General features: G+C 46.4%; 1 protein-coding gene across 2 annotated transcripts in view; it reads right to left on the bottom strand.

Annotated features, from left to right (window-relative positions):
• The window catches only part of cfap57 (cilia and flagella associated protein 57), a 97,070-nt gene that overhangs the window by 13,194 nt on the left and 67,117 nt on the right, over positions 1-16,759 (bottom strand). For both annotated transcript variants that reach the window (XM_041207580.1, XM_041207579.1), the window contains exon 19: positions 13,067-13,201. In XM_041207580.1, coding sequence (XP_041063514.1) covers positions 13,067-13,201 — 135 coding nt within the window. The remainder of the gene's footprint in view (positions 1-13,066; positions 13,202-16,759) is intronic.

The following is a 16,759-nucleotide window of genomic DNA, read 5'->3' on the forward strand; positions in this document are numbered from 1 at the left end:
TCTTGGGTTGATAGCATATGGCTGTACTCATCCAGATCCAATCCCTCTTGTGAATGCGCTGTCATGCCTGTGGGGGTTGGGGGTTGGGGGTGGAGGGATAGGGGGTTGGGGTTTGGGGGTGGAGGGGTAGAGGGTTGGGGGTGGAGGGGTAGGGGGTTGGGGGTGGAGGGGTTGAGGGTTGGGGGTGGAGGGGTTGAGGGTTGGGGGTGGAGGTTGAGGGTTGGGGGTGGAATGGTTGGGGGTGGAGGGGAGGGGGTAGGTTGGGGGGAAGCTCAGCTACCTGTGATCCTTCAGGATGTGCTTCAGCTGCAAGGGAGGACCTGGGAATGGAATATCTGGAATGAGTGCAGCCCGAGACCTTCACAATGACTTCCTTAGCTTGGTGATGGAAGGTGATCATTTCAGGGTAAGGTGCGATCATGTCTCTCATCTATTTTTCCACAGACACAAGAAGGAGTGCAGAACGCAGGCAGCAGGCAACGCTGCCTTCTTCAAGGCAACTGAGCAGGAGAAAAAGGGCCCCTTGCTGTCAGGCAGGACAAAGGGAAGAGTCTTGCCTTGAGGTACATGGGCCATGGGGCCCAATGAAGACCCAGAAGCTGAGGAGGAGAGATCAATTACACGGAGGTGTTTGGCGCAACCCAGGGTGCACTGAAGATGTCTCTCATACTTGGAGATGAGTGAAAAATGGTGCCGAAGACACCTTCACTTGTCAAGGGATATGGTGGCTCACATCTTGCACCTTCTTTGAGAGAATCTGATGCTTCAGAGACTGGGAGGCCATTCACTGCCAGTGGCTCTAAATGTGACCGCCATACCAACTTCTTTGCAAGCAGCTCATTCCGGGGCTCCACTGGGGACCTTTGCAGAGTATCACATCCTCTGCTCATAAATGCATAAGGTCACCGATGCCCTTTTCAATAAGGCACACAAATACATACAGTTCTTCCTGGGTGGAGCCAGCCAGGCTGCCAGAAAAGTGGGATTTGTAGTGATCTCCGGCTTCCCACAAGTGCAGGGTGCCATCGGCTGCAGACGTGATCTTAACAGCTCTCTGGCAGTAAAATTTATCAATACAAAATACTTCCATTCTCTCAATGTGCAGCTGATCCATCATCACTGAAAGCAGGTTATGCAGGTTTGTGCGAAGTACCCCGGGAGCTCGCAGGACTCTTACATCTGGAGGCACTCTCAGGTGCCACAGATCGTGGAGGGCCCTCAGCACATTTAGGGTTGGGTCATCTGTGATAAAAGCTACCTTCAAAAGACATGGCGCATGACCCCATTCGGCGGCCACAGAGTGCTCAGAGCACTTCAGAGGAGAGGTACAATGTGGCTCATTCTGCAACATGCTCCTTAATTAAGCAGGCCATTGGCATGTTGAAGTCTGGACCAATCAGGCAGTTCTGTTGAAGGATCATGAGGACTCGAAACGTCAACTCTTTTCTTCTCCGCCGATGCTGCCAGATCTGCTGAGTTTTTCCAGGTAATTCTGTTTTTGTTTTGGATTTCCAGCATCCGCAGTTTTTTGTTTTTATCTCTGTGTTTAATTGACTGCCACTGCTCTTCAAGAAATGCCTACCTTGAAGAAGTTCTGTTCATCTCTGCGACAAGATTTCTGTATCTCTCTTTTGCCTTGTTCACCTTCATTGCTTTCCATTTCTCTCCTGGACCCTGTTGAAGGGTCATGAGGACTCAAAACGTCACTCTTTTCTTCTCCGCCGATGCTGCCAGACCTGCTGAGTTTTTCCAGGTAATTCTGTTTTTGTTTCCAATCAGGCAGTGCTCTCCAGTGCTCTCCCCAGAGGGCGTCCTGCATTGTCGTGGTTTGCTGCGCTCCAAATGGGTGTTGAGGAGCTGCACATCTCCTCCGATAAGGAGGACGCTGAAAGGGATGACATTGAAGAGGATGACTTCCCAAAGGAAGAGGCCATTGCATGAGCCAGACCAGGCAGATGTGTCGTGAGACCCTTATAGTGACAAGGTTCCAGGGCGATAAAGAAGACTGGCTCATATGAGCGCATTTCTCCTCTCCTGTCAATGCAGGGTAAACATCAACACGTTCTTTATAATCTTCAACATCTCAATGAAGGATATGAATCTCAGACATGTAGTCAAAATCTTGTGTAAGGATGGCCTCATCCTTGGAAGGCTAGGCAGCCTATAGAGCCTGTGGCCCTTCTGTAATAGGATAAGAATTTCACCAGTGCTCAATTTGCAGCAAGTACACATGATGCAGGCCTTTCAAGCATCACACCAATATTTCACTGCCTATGGCAGCCTTCAAGAGGCAGGAATGCCACTGCAAACATCAATACATTCATGGCAGTATGCCTGGAGTGTTGTAAGTCTCTCGAGGAGGACAATTATCAATCACTGGTTATCGCTTTACTGTCTGAGGACCGATCTAACTCTGGACAACAGCATCTCTCCAAAGGCCATCTCTGATGCATGAATAATGTTTAGGCCTCATTCATTTACTGAGACCCTAGGACGAGATCGCTTTTCAAGATGCTGTGATCTGTCGTTCTACATTACGGATGTGAGACTGCGAGTCAGGTTACCTTTGTGTAGACAGAAAGTGCTTCAGCAGGACCATCGTCTGATCATTGACAAGTACTCATGACTCAGCCTTCATTGGGAGCTTCCCAAGTTCAATTCACAGAATCACAACTGCACAGGAGGCCATTCGGCCCATCATGTCTGCACTGGCTCTCCAATTGAGCATTATGACCCAGTGCCATTGCCCGGCCTTTTTCCCTTACCCTTGCACATTGTTTCTATCCAAATAATCATCTAGTGCCCCCTTCAATGCCTCGAATGAACCTGCCTCCACCACTCTTTACGGCAATGCATTTCAGGCCCGAACCACTCGTTGTGTGAAAAAGCTTTTTCTCTCGACACATCTGCTTCTTTTGCAAATCATTTTAAATCTATGCTCTTTCATTCTTGATCCTTTTACGAGCAGGAACAGCTTCTCCCTATCTACTCTGTCTAGACCCCTCATGCTTTTGAACATCTCTATCAAATCTCTTCTCAGCCTTCTTCTCTCCAAGGAGAGCAGTCCCAGACCTCTCCAATCTACCCTCATAGCTGAAGTTTCTCATCCCTGGAACCATCCTTGTAAACCTCTTCTGCACTTTCCCTAATGTGTTCACATCTTTCCTATAATGAGGCACCCAGAACTGTACACAATACTCCAGCCGAGGTCTAACAAGTGTCTTATATAAATTCAGCATAACCTTCCTGCCCTTGTACTCAATGCCCCTGTTACTAAAGCCCAGGATGCACGCAGTATATGAAATAAGGTCAATGAGCTTGTGGCACAGATTGAAATTGGCAGGTATGATGTGGTGGGCATCATGGAGACATGGCTGCAAGGGGATCAGGACTGGGAGCTAAATATCCAAGGATATACATCCTATCGAAAAGATAAGCAGGTTGGCATAGGGGGTGGGGTTGCTTTGTTAGTAAGAAATGAAATTAAATCGATAGCAAGAAATGACATAGGGTCAGATGATGTAGAATCTGCGTGGGTAGAGTTGAGGAATCGCAAAGGTAAAAAAACCATAATGGGAGTTATGTGGTAGTCAGGATGTGGGGCACAAGATACACCAGGAGATAGAAAAGGCATGTAAGAAAGGCAAGGTTACAGTGATCATGGGGATTCCAATATGCAGGTAGACTCGGAAAATCAGGTTGGTAGTGGATCCCAAGAAAAGGAATTTGTGGAATGTCTACGAGATGGCTTCTTGGAGCCCACTAAGGAACAGGCAATTCTAGATTTAGTGATGTGTAATGAGGCAGATTTGATAAGGGAGCTTAAGGTGAAGGAACTCTTAGGAGGAAGTGACCATAGTATGATAGAATTTACCCTAAAATTTGAGAGGAAAAAGCTGGAATCAGATGTAACAGTGGAATAAAGGCAACTACAGAGGCATGAGGGAGGAGCTGGCCAGAATTGACTGGGACTTGAGCCTAGCAAGAAAGACAGTGGAACAGCAATGGCAGGAGTTTCTAGGAGTATTTTGGGAGACACAGCAAAAATTCACCCCTAGGAGGAAGAAGCATACTAAAGGGAGACAAGGCAACCGCGGCTGACAAGGGAAGTCAGGGACAGCATAAAAGCTAAAGAGAAAGCATACAATGTGGCAAAGAGCAGTGGGAAACCAGAGTATTGGGAAGCCTACAATGACCAACAGAGGACAACTAAAAAAGAAATAAGGAAAGAGAAGATTAAATATGAGGGTAAACTAGCCAGTAATATAAAAGAAGATTGCAAGAGTCTTTTTTAGATATATAAAGGGTAAGAGAGAGGCAAAAGTGGACATTGGGCCACTGGAAAATGACGCTGGAGAAGTAGTAGTGGTGAACAAAAAAAGGGCGAAGGAACTGAATAGGTACTTTGCGACAGTCTTCACGGTGGAAGACACGAGTAACATCCACAAAGTTCAAGAGAGTCGGGGGGGGGCAGAGGTAAGCATGGTGGCCATTACCAAGAAGAAGGTGCTAGGAAAACTGAAAGGTCTGAAGGTTGGTAAATCACCTGGACCAGATGGATTACCCCCCAGAGTTTTGAAGGAGATAGCTGAAGAGATAGTGGAGGCATTAGTGGTGATCTTTCAGGAATCACTCGAGTCAGGGAGGGTTCCAGAGGACTGGAAAATCGCTAATGTAACCTCCCTGTTTAAGAAGGGAGTGAAGCAAAAGACGGGAAATTACAGGCCAATTAGCCTGACCTCGGTCGTTAGTAAGATTTTAGAGTCCATTATTAAGGATGAGATTTCAGAATACTTGGAAGTGCATGGTAAAATAGGGCAAAGTCAGCATGGTTTCATCAAGGGGAGGTCATGCCTGACAAATCTGTTAGAATTCTTTGAGGAGGTATCCAGTAGGTTAGACAAAGGAGAGCCAATGGATGTTATCTACTTGGACTTCCAGAAGGCTTTTGACAAGGTGCCGCACAGGAGGCTGCTCAGTAAGATAAGAGTCCATGGTGTTAGAGGCAAGGTATTAGCATGGATAGAAGATTGGCTGTCTGGCAGGAGGCAGAGAGTGGGGATAAGGGGGTCCTTCTCAGGATGGCGGCCGGTGACTAGTGGAGTTCCGCAGGGGTCAGTGTTGGGACCACAACTTTTCACTTTATAAATTAATGATCTAGATGAAGGAACTGAGGGCATCCTGGCTAAGTTTGCAGATGATACAAAGATAGGTGGAGAGACGGGTAGTATTGAGGAGGCGGGGAGACTACAGAAGGATTTGGACAGGTTAGGAGAATGGGCAAAGAAGTGGCAGATGGAATACAACGTGGGGAAGTGTGAGGTCATGCACTTTGGTAGGAAGAATAAAGGCATAGACTATTTTCTAAATAGGGAGAGAATTCAGAAATCTGGAGTACAAAGGAACCTGGGAGTCCTAGTTCAGGATTCTCTTAAGGTTAACTTGCAGGTTGAGTCGGTAGTTAGGAAGGCAAATGCAATGTTGGCATTTATTTCGAGAGGACTAGAATATAAAAGCAGGGATGTGCTGCTGAGGCTTTATAAGGCTCTGGTCAGACCACATTTAGAATATTGTGAGCAATTTTGGGCCCCGTATCTCAGGAAGGATGTTCTGGCCCTGGAGAGGGTCCAGAGGAGGTTCACGAGAACGATCCCAGGAATGAAAGGCTTAACATATGAGGAACGTTTGAAGACTCCGGGACTATACTCAATGGAGTTTAGAAGGATGAGGGGGGATCTGATTGAAACTTACAGAATACTGAAAGGCCTGGATAGAGTGGACTTGGGGAAGATGTTTCCATTAGGAGAGACTAGGACCCAAGGGCACAGCCTCAGAGTAAAGGGAAGACCTTTTAGAACAGAGATGAGGAGAAACTTCTTTAGCCAGAGAGTGGTGAATCTATGGAATTCATTGCCACAGAAGGCTGTGGATGCCAGGTCATTGAGTGTTTTTAAGACCGAGATAGATAGGTTCTTGATTGGTAAGGGGATCAAAGGTTAGGGGGAGAAGGCAGGAGAATGGGGTTGAGAAACTTATCAGCCATGATTGAATGGCGGAGCAGATTCGATGGGCCTAATGGCCTAATTTCTGCTCCTATGTCTTATGGATACCATATGCTTTATTAACTGCTCTCTCCACCTGTCCTGCCACCTTCAATGATCTATGCACATGTACACCGAAGTCTTTCTGCTCCTGCACCCCCTTCAAAATTTCACCCCTTATTTTATATTGTTTGTACATGTTCTTCCTACCAAAATGCATCACCTCACACTTCTCCACATTGAACTTCATCTGCCACCTCTCTGCCCACTCCACCAACTTGTTTATGTCCCTCTTGACGTTCCACACCATCCTCCCTGCAGTTCACAAACACTCCCAAGCTTCATATCATCTGCAAACTTTGAAATTGTCCCCTGCACATCAAGACCTAGATCATTAAGATATATCAGGAAAAGCAAGGATCTCAATAGCGACCCACGGGGAACTGCACTACAAATCTTCCTCCAGCCTGAAAAATATCCATTGACCATTACTCTCTGCTTCCTATTTTTCAGCCAATTTTGTATCCATATTGCTGCTGCCCCTTTTATTCCATGGGTAATAACTTTTCTTACAAGTCTGCTGTGTGACACTGTGTCAAATGCCTTTTGAAAGTACATGTACATCACATCAACAGCATTACCCTCAACGACCTTTTCTGTAACCTCTTAAAAATCTCCAGCAAGTTAGTTAAACGTGATTTCCCCTTAAGAAATCCATGCTGGCTCTTCCTTATCAACCGATATTTTTCCATGTGACTACTAATTCTATCCCGAATAAGCATTGCCTTGGCATCTGTGAGTGACGTGGCCCAGTCAGTCTCGAAACAGCATTTAAGGATTACTTAGTACCTTTGTTTATACCACAGGCCACTCAGCAGATGTACTGGAGCTTCGCTCTGATCCTATTACAGTCCTCCACGTTTTCACTTTAGCAGATTAAGATATACATGAGGAAGCCTAGGTCACTGATGGCACTGTCACAGTCAGAAAGCCATGGCGATTTCCCTTCTGAGACAAGTATTATGTCAAGCCACACAAGCCAGACCTTCAGGTGCAAACTAGTGTCCTCACAGGTAATAGGCCGGCATCATGAGGCTAGGCACACATCTGTAACATCGCACAGTCATGGCTGTCTCGCAGACATTTCAAGAGTCACCAAGTGAAAACTAGGTCTATTGCTCTGCATCATGCAGGTGGAGTGCGTGAACTAATATAGGAGGAATGTTTAGCCATAAACGCGATTACGAGTTAACAATGCAGGCTGGCGGTAAAGGCTAAGGTTCCGGACAATTACTTAAACTGTAACCCACACCCAAACCTGACAGCAATTACATGGAGACCATTAAACTGTGCATTTGGTTGGAATGGCTCCAAGGCAGGTCACATTTAAAACCACAAAGAACAGACTTCAGTGCAGTAGCATCAGGGGAATAAAAAAACTTTCCAAAATCTATACCCATGAGGCCACATTGTATGATCCTCTGATGCAAATCTTACATATGCATTGTCCAACCACCATGTTCATACAGCAATTTGCTTTGTTCATGTCACTTCTGTGGAGATAAAGGTGACTGACTGAGCTGAGATTGAGACACCATAGACCTGAGGGACATGAAGGGAAATCCTTGAGGAAAGGGGGCATCTGTAACACTTGGATGACTTCAGAACATTGCATCACATGGAAGAGCCATTCACTTGCTGCGACTTAGACAGAAAAGCAAATATATTTACAATTGTGCAAAGTATATACAGTGAGTGAACAACTGTGAAAGCGTTGTGCTCTACAGCTACATCTAGGTGCATCCCGACATACACAGCAGAGGTGGAGACGGCCTGCTGACTTTAATGCCCTGTTGTGTGAGACGACCTTGGCTTGCATCCTCTGGAGGCCAAAGACATTGAGGGTCCCGGCCTGATAAAGGTCTCCTGCTCTACATCAGGTGCACCCTCCTAGGTCTGACCTGTTGGAGTGGATGGGGTCACAGGCAGAGGGGATTTGGAGCAGCTAGACACCCTTGGAGTGTCCTGTGTGGAGAAGTGTCCAGCTGACACTCCTCCTCCCTGGGAGAAGGGGCACCTGGAGAGAGATTGAGGTGCCCCATCTCCTCTCACCTAGCCACTGGTGTATCCCACTCATGGTTACAGTGATGGTGTGCAGGTTTGAGCGTGTATCCAGCAGAAACTGTTGGACCAGGATCTCCATTGGTGGCTGCTACCCTTCCATGTAGACTCTGATATGCTCGCACGGTGGAGCCACATCATCTTACAGAACATGGGTGGCCTCCTCCATCCTTCAGTCTGATCTGGAGATGGCTTCTGACAACCCTGCCTGCTATTCCCATGCCTGTCTTTGGAGTCCTGACATCTCTCCGAGGGCCGATTCCAGAGGCTCGTCATTGGACTTGGACTCAGCAGGGGCCTGGTCTCCAGCAGTCCTCTGAGTGTCAGAAACCTTGGCTGTCACAGCCTCTGCCTTCTGTGGACCTGTTTCTATGCAGTGCTCAGCAGATAGTGACCCCCAGTCTGCTCTATAACTAGGTCCCACCAAGGTGCGTGTCTCTGTGGAGGTGAAAACAGGGTGGAATCGTCCCAGATTTGCACTAAGTGTGGTAGTGTGTGGATAAAAGGATGTTTTACATGCTGGGCACAATGGCAGATTTTCACGCTGTATTGTCCGAAACCCACCGCATTAGTTATGCATTCCCGGGAAACATGCTATTTCGATGGTTTTTGGGTTCTCATTCGCTTGCCATGCCATCACCTCGCCGCTTCATCAAGCTGGGCGCCATAGTTAAAGTCCAGCCGCACGCACACATCTCAGTGCTTCCAGCTCATGATGACTGCAGGGAAAATGTCCATGAAAGGCAAAAAGACTTCAGCCCCCAGGTTTAGTGAAGCATCACTAGATCACCTTTTGGACACCATGCAGCTTGCCACGATGTCCTCTACCCTGCTCTGGCAGGCTTGGCTGCCACCAATGTGGTGGCAGTGGTGATCAGTGCCAATGCAGATAAAGGGTGAATAATCTCATCAGTGCTGCCAGTGTATGGCAACCATCTCATCGCTCTAAACTCACACACTCAAACCCATCACACATTCACTGGCATCTCACTTATTGTCAGCTCAAGGGACATCACCACCCTTTCTCACTCACATATCCTCATATGTCCATCTCCTCTAGAGACTGCCTCCTCAGCCCTCGCAATCTTGAGACCACTTGCACAGATCCTGGGATACCCTCCTTCCCCAGTACAGCCCTCGTCCTGCAGACAATTCCCTTGCCTGAGGCCACTTCTCCCTATTCGCCAAGCAAACCCTAGCCCTGCAGCCATTGAAAAACCACCCTTATATGGCTGACCTGGTTGGTAGATACCTGCCTGTGAGCCCCCCCACCGCCCCACCAAAAGTGATGTGGTGCTGTGAAGCCTGGAGCTGATGACTGCGAGTGCTGACCGACGCAATGTAGGCAAACTTTGAAGTCCTGAGCGAAGTGCAGCCCGCCAGGCACACGTCACTTCTGTGCTGTTGTGAAACATGTTGGCATGTTCTCCGTCAATGTGGGTGGACAATCCAGCCGGGTGGGGCGACTATACCAGCGGGCAAGCCTAGTAATGATATGCTGATGTATTACAATGAGGTTCCCGATGTCTGATGGTGGAGAATGCGGCCTGCTGTCGGTGGGCTGGGGGGACGATCGCAAACTGGTTTCAAGCTGTAGTGAAACTGATCACGCCATATTGTCTGCTCACGCCACTGAACACTGCCCGATGCCAGTGGGCACGGAAAATCCTGGCCGCAGTCTTCAGCAGATGTGTCTTCAGTCTCCTCATCTGAGGTGTTCTGGGGGCTGGGGCTCATGGGCTGGCTGGTGGTATCCCTGTTCCTTTTCTTGCTGATGGGTGTACTAGACAGAAGAGATAATTAGTGACTGGCTAGATAGTCACCTAAATTAAAGGGCACTCAGTGTCCAGGGATGGTCAATAACTACTGCATGGGCACTCACTGGCTTGTTGGGAGATGCCGATCCCGCCTTTGGCGCAGTAACAGTCACTATCTTCGCCAGTCAGCTCTGTCACCTGCTCCTTGAAGTGGGTGAGTGGCCTAAAGCCCAGCACCCCACCTCCAGTCTGGGATCTCTCCCTGTTGTTGTGGATGACCTCGCCCTGCATAAAGACAGATGCATAGGCTGTTAGCAGCACAGATCTGCAATCTCTGGGATAGAGGACCTCCCACTAGTCCTGGATTGCCTGGAGGACTCTCTCCAGGGAGCTGTCACTGAACTTTGGAGCTGATGGCTTGGATCTTCGGGGGCCATCACAACAAGTCCTGGGCTGCACAGAGTGAAAGTATGTGTGGGTGCCATATAAATATGGCGCCTCGACCTCCGACCCCATGAATTAACGGCATCACGGACAAATCCCAGCCTGCTCCGCCACGAGATTTGACGAACTGTTCATTGATGCATAAATAATGAACTGAATAACTGATAATCTGGTGTGAGAACCTGTGCTGATGCCCAGCGGGAATCACACTGACTTTTCCGCCTGCAACCGCATTTCGTCTCCAGAACGGAAAATTCCACCCATGATCTTGTTGAATGGTGGGGTAGGCTCAAAGGGCCAAATGGCCTCATGCAGCTCCTATTTCTTATGTTCTTATGTGTAACCTATCTCCTTGACCAAGCTTTTTGGTCCTTTCTCCCAATATCTCCTTATGTGGGCTGGTGTCAAATTTTGTTTGTTAAAGCTTCTGTGAAGTGCCTTGGGGTGTTTTAATTTATCAAAGGCCCTATATAAATGCAAGTTGTTATTGGTGTATCACCTGGATCCCAGTAGCAAACTCTTACAAGCTGTGATTGGAGTAGGGACCAGTGGTGGTCAGTAGACAGTCACTTGGTGCACAAATTAACTACGCTGTTAGTACAAAGTTATGAAGCTTGTTGTCATGACCATGGGAGATTCGCAGCATTATTGCTGTTCACCTCTTTTGTGAGATCGGGAATTGGGGAGAGGCAGGTTCAGAATCAAAGTGGGTAACCTTTGTGTAGTTCAAATCAACAATCTTAATCTTGAGAAATGTAACGATTGACTTTTGGCACCTTGTGTCAATATTAAGGATGTCAAAATCAAATAGATCAAGGACATGCGTTAAGAGCTTGCACTTACATTGTGCTTTTCACAAATTCAGACGTTTCAAAGCACTTTACAAACTAATGTGGTACTCTTAGCCAATGTGATATATATGAAATGCAGCAGTCATTTTGCACACATCAATGTGATAATAACCAGATAAACTGTTTCAATGATGTTGGATAAATCTGTGGAGTAGAATTTAAATCTACAGTGTTCTGAATCAGAGGAAAGAGTGTTTTCATTGAGCCACAGCTGACACCAAGGCAGAGTAAAATTCTATCTAGTGCTCTAGCTGCTCCTAACTGTGTCTTAATTCAAACGTCAGAAGAGCACCCCCTACTGCAACATTATGAACCTTATTAATTTGCACACCATCCATCTGAAAAAGATCTCTGAATGAGATTGTCAGTGTGTGACAATTTGTGAGTAAGTTTATTACATGCACCAGTAGCTATTATGAACTGGGTTGAAGCTGTGTTAACTAACTTTACACATAACCCTAACAATAGGCAGAATGAAGAGCCTTTTATCCCATTGGTCTGAACTGGACTCAAGCCCATGTCCCAAGCTGAAAGAGCAGCATAGTTTATTGCAGGACCCAGCTGTTTGCATGGTGTTCTCTGGAACTTTTAGATCCATGAAAACTTTGAACATATTGTATTCTGTATAAATGATAAGTGGGCGGGAGGACTTCTTACTGAAATAAGCATTTACATTTCAAAATCATTTAAAATGGTGTTCAATAACTGTATTTCAATTGGTATGTAAAGTGTTGGCTTACGAGCCATTTTTTAACCAATGCAACCAAAGCAGCATGCAAATTGTTACTCAAACCTCTAACTGCAGAATTAATTTATAGTTTTGGCATGGTGGGTGGTCTGTGGGAAATAAAATTGGATGAAACTCCTTATTATTGTGCTTTACTTTAAAAAAACTATGTCTTAGGGAAAACTAGGGTAATTTGTTGGCTTGAACTGGACAAGCCATAATAAGTACTGTGGCTACAAGAGCAGATTAGAAGCTGGGAATTCTGGGTGAGTAACTTACCTCCTGACTCCCAAAAACCCCCCTCCACCATCTATAAGGCACATGTCAGGAGTGTGCCTGCACGAGTGTAGCTCCACCAACACTCAAGAAGCTCAACACCATTGAGGACAAAGAATGATTGGCACCCGATCTGCCATCTTCAACATTTACCCCCTTCACCTCACAGTGTGTACCATCCACAAGATGCACTGCAGCAACTCACCAAGGCTCCTTCGACAGCATCTTCCAAACCCACAACCTCTACCGCCTAGAAGGACAAAGGGAGCAGTTGCATGGTAACACCACCACCTGCAAGTTCCACTCCATGCCACACACCATCCTTGGAACCCTATTGTCTATAATATACAGTCCTTCACTGTCACTGGGTCAAATTCCTGGAACTCCCTAATAACACTATAGGTGTACCTACACCTCATGGATTGCAGCAGTTTAAGAAAGCGGCTAACCACCATCTTCTCAAGGGCAATTAGGGGTAGGCAATAAATGGTGGCCTAGTCAGCACCACCCACATCCCATGAATGAATAATTTTTTAAAAAGTGGAGCAAATAAAAAACATGGAACTTAACAGAAGTAATTATACTACACAATGGAAAACAACAGGGCAGACGGAGGATTGTTAAATCAAATTGCTTTGTATGCTTTCACACTAACAACCTTGTGCCTCTCAAAGGCATTTATACAATAGGTGGAAGAGATTTCACCATCTTTGTCTAAGGGGCGTATCTCTGTGCATTATAGTGGAGTTGCTTCTCAACAGCAGAGAAGAAAAAGGATACAAATTGCTTTGTGACACCAAGTGGTCTTACTGTTAGGTAAATGTTGCAATTATAGAAACAAGACCTTACCACTTCTGACTGCGGCACATATTTCTCATAGAGTTGCCGCACACTTTCTTTCAATTTCTTCGGATCCTGAATAAATGCCACGCAGTTGTACAAATCAGTCTTAAAACGCTTGACAACAGATTCTACATGTCGCACCTGAAAATGAGAGAATGGGAAACCGTTAAAATAAATGAAAGACACAAAGAAAGAGAAAAGGAGGAAATTTTTAAAATTCTGATCAAACTTATTTCGAACATTTTGGTTTTTTTTAGAATTATTGCAATTTTTGATCATGGTGCCGGTCCCTATTTTCTATGTATCTATATTTGCATGTGTATTTACTGTGTAAATAGGCAATAATCTGCAATTTACAAATGTTCGGGAATCGGGATAATTTTTGGGTATCAGCAATGCGGCCACTAGTGAAATATTACGAGAGTTGGCCAATTAGGGATGGAGGCCAAGTGCAGGAAGTGTGAGGTCTAATCAAGAGCTGAGTATCCCTGGCAGCTTTCATTGTGGCTGAAGTGGGAATGCAGCTACAGTGACTAGGACACAAGAAAGAACAACTAACGGAAAGGGAGGTGAGGCTTGATGGCACCAGAAGGTTTTTGTTTAACTTGAGCACTCACGGTGGTAGCAGTCACTGTGAGAAATTGCTGCAATGACAAGCCTGTACCTGTCGTTGATCAATAGTTTTCGCCGAACGAACGTCAAATGTCATGTAAATTAGAAGCTCCTGAGACGTCCTGCTGTGGATTCATCTCCTGTGAACTGCTGAGTTGTGGACACTATGGGGCACCAGTCACCACTGGGAAAATAGGAATGTTCAGGGGAAATTTATCTTATTGACCCGCTGAATAAGTGGCTTCCTGCCGCAGTCCGGCAGGGTGCCATCAAGTTGGCTCCGAGAGATTAGCTAAAAAGCAGAATCACGTCAGGGAGTTAGCCAGGTGCTTTTGTTTGCAATTTTCCCAATCCAACCCCCTACCTCAAAATCCACCTCCAAGAAATTAAGAAAATTCTGCCCATATCGAGAAGGGTATATCTTGCTCTGTAGAGGGGAGGGCCAGAGAGTAATAGTTCTAATTTTTTTTTACCTCCCTCGCTGTACATATTTTCCTTTATTACTTAATCTACCTCTTCATCCTTTCTACTCCTTGAAAAAAAATGAGCGGATCAAAATAGATATCCAGTAATAGAAGGTTTAGTTGCCTGGTTTGTAAAGAATTTTAAAAGTTGGTGAGATTGTGACCTTCTTCCACATTGTAAAACATATTAACAAGAGAAAAGAATATTTGGCAAAAACTTACAGCAGTTTTCTTTACTGAGCCTGAAATGTCTGATTATCTGAATCAATTAAAGAAGGAAAAGAATAAAGTAAAGAGAAGAAAGATGTGCATTTATATCATGCCGTTCATGACCTCAGGACATCCAAAGTGCTTTATAGCCACTGAACTGCTTTTGAAGAACAGTCACTGTTGTAATGTTGGAAACATTTTGAGCACAGCATGTTTTGTGGTGTTGGTTGAGAAATGAATATTGGCCAGGACACTGGGGAGAACTGTCCTGCTCTTCTCTGAAATAATGCCATTTGATCTTTTACATCCATCTGAAAGGGCAGACTGGGTTTCATTTAATGCCTCATCTGAAAGATGACTCTTTCAATAATGTATTACTCCCCTACTACTGTATTGAAGCGTAACCTAGATTTGGTTCTCAAGTCTCTAGAGCAGCACTTGAACCAACAGTCTTCTGACTCAGAAGTGAGAGTGCTTCACTGAGCCATGGTCAACACTTTAAGATGTGATGTTGGTGTACCTTGGTTTAAATGTTACTGTTTGTGATGGTAGGAAGTTTCCAGCTGGTAACTTTTGTGCTTCCTCTTTGCTTCGTTTAAGAGAAGAATAGAGAGAGACATGACTTGATAAAGGGATTTGATAAGGTAGACACAGAGAAACTATTTCTTCTGGTGGAGAAAGGCAGAACAAAGAGGCATAAACTTAGAGCTAGGTCAGTTAGGAATTAAATCAGGAAGAATTTTCTGAACACAAAGGAAATGGAAATGGAAATTTGGAACTCTTTCCTCAAAAGACTGCGGATGATGGGTCAATCGAAATTTTCAACGCCAAGATTGATTGATATTCTTACCTAATAAAAGTCTGAGGGAAAAGACGGGTAAATAGAATTGAGGTACAGATCAGCGTGAACCAATAGGGTGGCAGAACAGGGCTGAGGGGCTGAAAAGTTGGTGGATTTTTGGGTACTAAAGTGAATTAAGGTATGAAGATTGCACAGGAAGATGGAGTTAGCCATGATCTTATTAAATGGTGGAGAAGGCTCGAAGGACCATTTCGCTTACTCTTGCTCGTATTTTGTATGTTCTTATAAATGGCCTGTTCCTGTTCCTCTGGTGATGCCACTGGCACTGGGTCTGTTGTGATTAGTCTTCCTTAGACCTATCACTTGTTTAGACTAAGGGTGGAATTTATTGGTTGCAGTGGAAGGGTGGTGGTCATCCACCGGCTGGAAACCAGTAGTTCAGCTTCCATGACCATTTTTGGAAGGATCAATGGGATTAAGTCCCAGCTGGGCATTTATCTTCCTGTCATCCACCTTCCTAACTCTTGTTAGGAGAAATTCCCTCGAGGAGCTGCTGGCCAGAGGCCATCAGCAACACCACCAGGAGCGGTGGCCATTGCCAGTACTGCAGTGCTGCCAACACCAGTGATTGATGATAGAGCCCCAGTAAACAAGGCCTAGCGAGGGCGTGGGGGAAGATACCCCCTCTCCCCACCTTCCAAGCTCCAGGCCTACCTGCCAGGGTTTTCCTGGCCCACAAGGCCTGCCCACCACTGGTTAAATACCAGCAGTGATGGGATGAGGCCCTTGAGAGGGATCTCCAACCCACATCTTCCTGACTGATCACATGCCCCCCCCCCACCCCAAGCCCACCTCCGATCTGCCTCCAGGCTGGGAGGGCATTAAATTCTGCCGCAGAAGTAAATCAATGTTTCAGACACTCCGGGTGGAAGTTAATGCCCCGCCCCATGGCAAATTTGGTGATGGGAGGGAATTTGATTTTGCAGGAGAGTGGCAGTTGGGACTCCACCACCTTTCTGCTTCCACTCCAATTAAGTCTATGACAGGGAATGCCCATGGTCACCCTTCCTGCCCCACTGCCAATTGAGGCCCTTAAGTGGGTAATTCATGCCCACTTAAGGGTCTCATTCCACTCAGCGGTGGGTTTGGTGGAGGAGGGCCTCACCATGTTGGGCACACGACAGGCAAACCCATGTGAGATGCTTGCTCCAGGGGGGTGGGGAAGGATGGAAGAGGGTCCCTCATTCAGAAGAACTAAGTGCCTGATTAAGGCACCAGGTATCAATAAAGGGGAGAGGGTTGGGGGGGTGGGGGGGGGGGGGAGAGGGGGACTGTTGAGAGCCAATTCCCTGCCCTTGCTGTTGACCTCCCTTCCTCCCCTCTCCCCAGAGGCCTCCACTCCACAACTCCCTCCTGCCACCACTCAGCAGTGGACTGGGATCCTGCACAATACTAGGCTTTGGGTGTTTGTTGTACCAGCAGCAGCCACAGCTTCCCTGGTGCCGCTGCTGTTCAATAGAGCTGCTGGCCCCTGATTGGCTGGCAGCTCTCAGGTAGGACTTCTGTCCCTGAGGTCCTTGATCCTGGGGCCCACTGCTGTTCAGATAAATG

The sequence above is a fragment of the Carcharodon carcharias genome, chromosome 16 (genome assembly GCF_017639515.1).
Source record: "Carcharodon carcharias isolate sCarCar2 chromosome 16, sCarCar2.pri, whole genome shotgun sequence".
In the NCBI taxonomy this organism is placed as follows: domain Eukaryota; kingdom Metazoa; phylum Chordata; class Chondrichthyes; order Lamniformes; family Lamnidae; genus Carcharodon; species Carcharodon carcharias.